The sequence below is a fragment of the Corylus avellana genome, chromosome ca5, assembly GCF_901000735.1.
Source record: "Corylus avellana chromosome ca5, CavTom2PMs-1.0".
In the NCBI taxonomy this organism is placed as follows: Eukaryota; Viridiplantae; Streptophyta; class Magnoliopsida; order Fagales; family Betulaceae; genus Corylus; species Corylus avellana.
In genome coordinates this window covers 11,618,165-11,626,624 of record NC_081545.1, presented here as the reverse complement: position 1 = coordinate 11,626,624, position 8,460 = coordinate 11,618,165, and the positions used below count along the sequence as shown (strand labels likewise).

Genomic DNA, 8,460 nt, shown 5'->3' with positions numbered 1-8,460 from the left:
ATCTTGTGATTGTAGCCTCTTCTTATCCCACACTTCTTTAGTTTTCAAGATAGATTAGAATTTATTATTTTGTGACGCCTTTCTAAAGACGCATATAAAGGGAGAAAAATAAGTTGGGATCACTAAACACATTGGTATGTTTTAATATGAAAATTGAAAGGAAAATACATATAACTCCTCTCCCTGCAGAGGAAGGGACCCCTGCTCTCTGCATTATTAATTCATCCTATAGCTTTTAATCCCAACAATCTTCTTTCCTATTTCAAATGTTCTTGAGTTTTTGCAGTTTGCATGTATAGGATGTTGTTATGTTGGCAGCTGAAATACTATATTGGTTATTCTGTGAGAAGACAGGCTGTTTAATTGGCAGTTTGCATGGTTTTTTGTCCTGCCATTTTGACAACAGTTATATGATTGATTGTGTTTGTTACATTTGGTTGTTGGGTTTTGCATCTTTTGCCTCATTTTATTGTTGGATTATACATGGGTGTGGTCGTTACCCTGTTTTTGAGTGTATTCCTGTTGGGAACTGAGTCTCTCACTCTTTCGGCTAGTATAATCTTTTCAATTACTTTTTGGTTGCTCGATTTTTTTTTTTTTTTTTGAGAAACTTCACTTTGGATACCTAAACTACCACCCCTTTTAACATGCCCCCCTCAAACTTCTAAACCTCTCACTTTGGGCCCCTGAACTTTCAATTTCTATCACTTTGAACCCCTCTATTAGTTTTAGAATATTAAAAGTGAGACAATAACGTTATTACCCTTGACTTTTTTATAAAATTTTAAATTTATCCTTAATTTCAAATTAAAAATTAAAAATTAAAAAAGAAAAAAAAAAAAAAAAAAAAAGAAAAGAAAAGAGGTTCAAAGGCCAGGAGACCCGTGGGTCAGCTGAGACCCAGTCGTGGGTCTGGCCTGACCCACGGATCTTTTTACTTTTTCTTCTCAAAAAAATCTAAAATTTGGAGTAGTTTAGTTTTTAGGGTTTGCGGTTAAAAGTTAATGGCTAAAACTGACTGAGGGGTTCAAAGTGATAGGAATTGAAAGTTCAGCAGTTCAAAATGAGAGGTTTTGAAGTTTGAGAGGAGCATGTCAAAAGAGGTGGTAGTTGTTTTCTTTCTTTCTTTTTTTATTTTTTATTTTTTTTATTTATTTTTTATTTTTAACACGGCTTTTCCTTTTGGTTATGTTAAGTACAAGTTTTTGGTTTTTCTATATTGCACGTGTTTTCTTTTTTCTTTTTTTTTTATTTTTATTTTTAATGTTCAATTGCAGGTTAATGAGAGTGATGAGTCTGAAGACTATTTGGACAGATGGGTGCTATAATGGAGTATTCTCATGACTATTTGGACAATTGTGTATATGGGTTTTTGGGCAATACTGAGTAAATGTTTGGGGTGCTTGGACAGACTTTTGTTTTTTCCTAGAAAATCAAGCTTTTGTAGTTAATCGCTTGTTATCTAACATATTCTATATGGTTATGTTTCCAGAACATTATGTAGCTTATAATTATATTTAGTAATATGGAGGTAGTTTCAAGCAGTTTTTTATTTCCATGTTTAATAGTGTTTTGTTGAATGAATGTTTGGATTTTGGATATACGCAGCAACGTTAAATGCATTACAAAATGCCGATAAAAGTCTCTTCTTTTTTTTTTTTTTTTTTAGCGTAAAAATTAATGGCGCTTACAAAATGCTGACAACCTAGCGACATTTAGAAACTGTCATCATATTAATACCATTCTAGCGCTTAGATATGAAAATGGACCAATGATCATCGTTCCCAAAACATATCCATTAATATATTATGACTACGTCTTATAAATTGACCCGAAAAAATTTTCAAAGTAAATTTAAATTAAAAGAAAAAAAAACAAAAACAAAAATTGAGGATGATATGTGTTGATTTGATTTCTAAGCAAGAAGAAATAGTAGCACCTGCTCACTATGAGGAGGGGGCTTAGAAGGTAAAAAAAAAAAAAATTGTAGGCGCTTCATCAAGTTCGATTAAGTCATAGTTTGACCCAGCCCTATCAGGGTATCTGTGAGATCCAAGATGACTAATACTAATAGGATTGACGATTCTTATTTCAAGAGTCAAACTTTCACTCCAAACAAATTTAAGAATTTATCTGAAGCCACTAAAGTAACAACATTGGGACAATGATGATATATAGTTCACTTTCCTTATAAAGACTAATAAACTCTATGTAGAATGCTTTGAACGTATTACTACTTTTGGTGGTTTGTATTAATATTTATAATAATACAAGTATTAGAGTTACAATGAAACTAGAAGAGTAAGAGAGCTAATTACATATTGTGACCTCTTAGGTTTAGTAATCTATGTGATGGTGATAATAGACGATTATGGAATCGTATTATATGGTTCCCAAACAAGAATTAATGCTCATTGTTATTATTATTTTATGGTTTTGACTAAGCATCTTCAATTAATTAATTTTTTATTATTTTTTTTAACATTGCATCCTCGACTAATTCTTTTTTTTTTTTTTTTTTTTTTTTAACATGTCCGCACAAGAGGGGGGAGGGAGATTCGAACTAGTGACCTCCACTTCATTAAGTGTGGTCTCAACCGATTGAACTACCTCTTGGGGACCATCCTCGACTAATTCTAACAAACTAGAGTTGCACAACAAATTGTCTAAACTTTTGCAATACAACTACTACAAAAGGCTTGAGCTACGCATATAAATTATAAAGGAATGGGCCTATGCTAATAGTGACATCAATCCAATTGGAAAGCTCGGCCCAGCCCACTCAATAAGTGTAAACCGAATCCAACTCAGCCCTAGTTGTGTCATCTTCTTCTTCTACCGTCCTTTTACTGTAAAACTGAATTCTCACATCTACCTACATCTTGGCGCACTTTCAGCTATAATTTCCCAGACAAGAGGGTTCTCAAAGAAAGAAGAAGAAGCAGCCGAAATGTTGGATTATCTCCCAATCGAAGTTGTGTTCGAAATCCTCATAAGACTCCCTGTTAAGTCACTGGTGAGTTGGAGGTGCGTTTGCAAGGAATGGTGTTCTCTAATCTCCAGCAACGCCTTCATCGCCGCCCACACCGACCGATCTCTTTCTCGAAGCGATGACAACAATAAGAATTTCTTTCGGTACGGACAATCGGCATGTATTGGTCTTCGACAACCTAAACAATTCCAGCACTTTAGTCTTCGCTCTGATGATGGATCATTTGGTCATAATAGTAACTTCATCGACTTGAACTTCCCGTTCAAAACGGATATTTGTTTGGATGTTCTTGCCAACATAGTGGGTTCGTGGAATGGGCTATTCTGCTTTGCTTATGATGATCCTAATTGCGGCAATGGCTATAGTTTGTGGAACCCTTCCATTAATAGAGCTCTAAGACTTCCAGAGCCTAATTTCACCTTCTCATCACATTCACAATACATGTTGAAGCATTCCCATGGATTTGGGTATGACCCCTCTACCAATGATGTTAAGCTGGTCAGACTTGTATATCGTGAAGAGCATCGGAACAAGATTCAAACGCTGGTCGAGATCTATACGCTTAACGCTGGCTGCTGGCGACCCATTGATACCCCTACTCCATCATATATTGTCAATGAGCGTTGCTTATCCGTTTTTGTCAATGGGGCATCCCATTGGATCGCCCATACTCCGCGGGATGAGGGCACTTTTCGCAATGTGATAGTGGCGTTTGATATGGGTGATGAAGTTTTTCGTGAGATTGCAGTGCCCAACTGCTTTGTTGGGAAGTTGTATTTGAGTATGAGTGTTGCGGTGCGTGATGGATTACTTTGTCTTGTCCCGTTTAATGAACGAGAGACGGAACAATCCTTTTCTATATGGATCATGAAAGAGTATGGCGTTGGAGAATCTTGGACTAAGCTATTCAGCATTCCTATCAGTGTAAGATTAAAGAGGGTGGTAGCCTTCAGGAAAAACGGTGAACTTCTTATTACTGACAGAAATGGGCAGCTTCTTTCTTACGAACCAAATATCCAACTAGCAACTTATCTGGGATTTGGTATGTCATGGCACTCGGCAAGTGGAACTTGTTTTACGGAGAGCTGGTTTTATTGGGACAAATACATGGAGAGCCTCATTCTACTAAATGCAAATACTTCTGATTCAAGTGCAAGAAAACTCCGAAGAAAAGGCAAGTTACTTTATGTTAGTTTTTCTTAATTATTTTAGCACTTATACAAATGTTATAGTTCTGCAAAAAGTTTGTATTTTAGAACTGACACAATAATGGAAACAAAAATTCTTAAGTAAATGGGTTCATATAATATCATTGCGTCGAGTGAGAAAGGCATGAGATGATATTGGGGTAAATGTAAAGTGCGAATCTTATGAACCAAAATATGAATATATACACAAACAATTCATCGACTAAATGCCCACAGTGTTGGCATTTTCATTCTACAGGTACTTAGTTCCTGTCTTCTCCAAGAGTACCAGGGGAAAACTAGGGGATCAGTAGTAAGTCACATAAGAAGATAAGACATTAATTATAGTAGTCTGTAGTTCTACAATTTGCATACTTGAGTACCTCGTTGCCTCTTTGCACATCATAATATGTGTTAACCTTTTTTCCTCTTTTTGGGGAAGATGTGATGAACTTTATTTGATGTTTTTATATTCTTGACACATTCACCATGTTGTTCTCCCTTAAATTGTATGTTGTACTTAATCTACTCGCTTATATATTCCGTATGCCATTTTTTCTTTAGTGGATTTGCTTCTGGGACAAACTTCCCCTTTTCTGTGTTTCGTAAGCCTGGTTGGACGAGTCCAAGTTTTAATTAGTGTGTGATCATGCTTCTTAACAGAAAATTGTAAAGAGTGTTGACAATTACTAATTGCTCAAATGTGTTCTCCTGTGTAGAACTCTCAATATGTTGAGAGTTCTGTTTGTTTGAATTGGGGTAATGGCTGAATTGTAGCAATTAAGCCTGCTTTTGCAGGTTTGGCAACAATACTAAATATATGAACATCGGAAGTTAACACTATATTATCAGCTTGATCTTGCTCTTTGATTACCTTTCTCAAAACTTCTCTCATCTTCAGTTGTTTGTGTAGTAGGAACCCCTAGGATTTGAAATGGCATTTTATCAACTGAAAATAGTTGATCCATTTTGGTGATCATCTCTGTAATTGTGGCATTCAAAACTTGTTGCCACCAACATGTTGAAATTTGATTTTTGAACTCTTCTAATTGTCATGCCCGTGTCAATATCATGCCATTGGTTGAGCCAATAGGGGCTCAGCCGAAGATACCACCAGCCTAGATTCCCTATCCACTTTCCCATCAATTCTTAGAAATTCCAATATCTCTAAAAGATGGTTTGGACTCAAATAAGCTAGAACTTTGGTTCATCATCTAGACAGCCTTCCCAAGAATGTTTGTCTAAACAAATGAAATGACTCTGCTAACGTTGAAAAAGTCAGCCTTAATATGACCAGCTCCAGTTCCAACTTGTTCCAGCAGAGGCTCTGTGATATGATACATCTTATAGGCTGCATAATTAGAAGAATGTAATAAAAGAGTTCAAATTTAGGATCTTGTAATTGTAGCCTCTTCTTGTTCCGCGATTCTTTAGTTTTCAAGATTTAAAAAATTATTATTTTGTGATGCCTTTCTAAAGGGAGAAAAATAAGCTGGGATCACTAAACATTGTAGGTTTTTAAAATGAAAATTGAGAGGAAAATACATTTGACTCCTCTCCCCATGGGGGAAGTGATGAGAGTGCTTAAAAGTATTATTTAGACCCCTCTTTGCATTATTAATTCATCCCACCTTTTAATCCCATTCTTCTTTGTTATTTCTAGTGTAGTGCTATAGACAAAAGTTGGATGACAAAGCCTCGACAGTCGAAAGAGTATTCCAATGGTGTTATTGAGTTTTTGCGCTTTGCATATAACAATGGAAATACAAAACAAAGAACTTCCCCCCACCCCACCAAAAAAAAAAAAAAAAAGCAGTCATGCTATGGCCAACTCAACCCAATAGGATAGGATGTTGTTTTGTTGGCAACTTGAATGCTATATTGGTGAACTTTTTTTGTGAGAAGACAGGCTGTTTAAGTGGGAGTTTGTATGGTTTTTTGCACTGCCATTTTCACAACATTTATATGGTTGGTTGTTTTTTTACACTCTGGAGTGTGTTGGCAGTAGGGTTTTGAGGTTTTCAAACCCCTAAAGCCCCTCTCTCTTCCGTGTTTATCATTTGTTGTTGCTGTTTTTTTTTTTTTTTTTTTTAGTTGAAATCCAATCTGAACGTCAGATTTTTTTTATTTTTTGTTAAAATATTTATTTTGTTTTAATGTTTAATTGCAGGTAACAATCATGAAGACAATGAGAAAGAGGGTTAGCCTAAGGTAAGAGCTAATTTGGACTGGGTGTGCTAAACAAATGTTTGGACAGATTTTATTATTATTATTATTATTTTTTTCTCCAAAAAAATCAAGCTTTTGTAGATAATTGCTTGTTGCCCTAACATTTTCTACATGTTTATGTTTCCATAACATTTAGTAGCTTATATTTAGTAATATGATGGTAGTTCCAAGCATTTTTATTTCTCTGATTAATAGTCTTCTGTTGAACAAATGAATGAATGGATTCTTGATGTACAGAGCAACATTAAATGTAAACAAATATTTTTAATAAAATACTTGTAAATGCCAAAAATGAATAAACATCGACAAATTAGCAGCATTTTTTTTTTTTTTTGATTTTTTTTAACGAATTAGCAGCATTTAAAAATGCAAAATAATTAGCAGCATGTACAAAATGTGGACAACATAGTGACATTTACGAAACGTTGACATATTAATACCATTCCCGCGTTTATAAAACACCGATATATTATACCCTTTTTTTGGCATTTTTGTAAACACCAAGAAAAAAGCCACTATTTTTACGTCATTTGTCTTTTAATTATTTGTCTTCAAGGGTAGCTCGATCGGTTGGAGATTATGTCTCATGAAGTGAAGGTCACTAGTTTAAATTCACTTTTGAAAATATTACTGAGTTATAATTGAAGTCTAGCTATAGTTAAAGACTATCACCTAGCTAACCTAATTAGAATAAAAGTCTATTTGTATTCAACATGATTATATTATAAATAAGAGCATGTTATATTGTAAACTTCATTCATAGAAATAAGAGATTAATGCAGCTTTAGAGATTTATCCTGTGAATGTAGGTCATAAACTGAATCACATAAATCTCCGTGTCGCTATCTTATTATTTCTGCATTATTAGTTTCTTTTAACGATAGCCACATTCATTTATTTTTTAAGGAAAATGGGGACATTTTGGACCTTTTTTTTTTTTTTTGCCACTTTTCAAATATTGGAGGCAGGATCGAAAAAGCGGGTATACTTATAAGGGTTAAATGTATTTTTTCTTATACAATAATATAATATAATATTAAACGGGTATACCCATTTAATATTATATTATAATAATATAATATTAAATGGGGGAATGAGTAGTTGATTTGTTGATTTGAACTGAATAATTATATTGAAGGGATATTTTTATCTACTCAAAAAGTGAAAAAAATAAAATTAAAAAAATACTCCTACACTATAATTAACTAGATATTATCAAGTTCAAATAAACTATTTGAACTAAAGAGTATCTTGTTCCTTAACCTACTACAGTACTGCTCGCTTATTTTGGATCTAAAGATAAATTATTAAGGAAAAAATGAAAGAGAAAAAAATACAAAATCATTGATTATATATGCCTTAGAAATTTGAGCATGATTCTTTTAGAATTTGAACATAAAAATTGTTCTTATGTATATATAACAAAAAATGATAAAAGAAATGGATTTGTAATGAAGTAAATGATGGATACCAAATAAAACTACTTTATTTTTCCCAAGTAAAACGAATTAGATCCGTAGGTGTAGAAAGTTCAAATGCTCAATAGTCCTTAATTTCATTATGTATTGGATATTATAAACAATGTAAAGTTTCCTAAGGAGGCCAAACTATTTCGACCCTATACATAATATATGACAAAAGACTAAAGAGAAGTATGCTTGATAATGATTTTGAAATGTGTTTTGAGATAAAGTGTTTTTTAGTGGGATTTTATATTTAAAAATATTTTGTGTTTTGAATTATTTGTTGACAATTTTGGGAAAAGTTTGTTTATCAAAAGATGGTATATATGTCTATACTAATATAACGAACAAATCTAAGTATCTTTAGGGAAATTTGGAAAAATATACATACCCTCCTCAAACTGTTACTCTATTATCGATGTTCACCCAAATTATCGATTGTGTCAATATCTCTCATAAACTACAAAAAATTGTTAATGTCTTTGATAATAATACTAAAAATACCCTTAATTAAGGAGTACTATTATTTGGTACACCCCACAAGAGTTCATATGTTTTATTTTTTCTTTTTCTGAATAATGCTATTTTT

The 8,460-nt window shown here is 33.3% G+C and overlaps 1 protein-coding gene across 1 annotated transcript; it reads left to right on the top strand.

The window, feature by feature from the left end:
* The first annotated feature begins 1,525 nt into the window (after positions 1–1,525).
* Positions 1,526–6,573, top strand: LOC132181770 (F-box/kelch-repeat protein At3g23880-like). Its single transcript, XM_059595006.1, has 3 exons — positions 1,526–1,531; positions 2,726–4,166; positions 6,350–6,573. Exons 1-3 carry the CDS (start codon positions 1,526–1,528, stop codon positions 6,382–6,384), a joined length of 1,482 nt encoding a protein of 493 aa, XP_059450989.1. The 3' UTR covers positions 6,385–6,573.
* Positions 6,574–8,460: the final 1,887 nt, after the last annotated feature.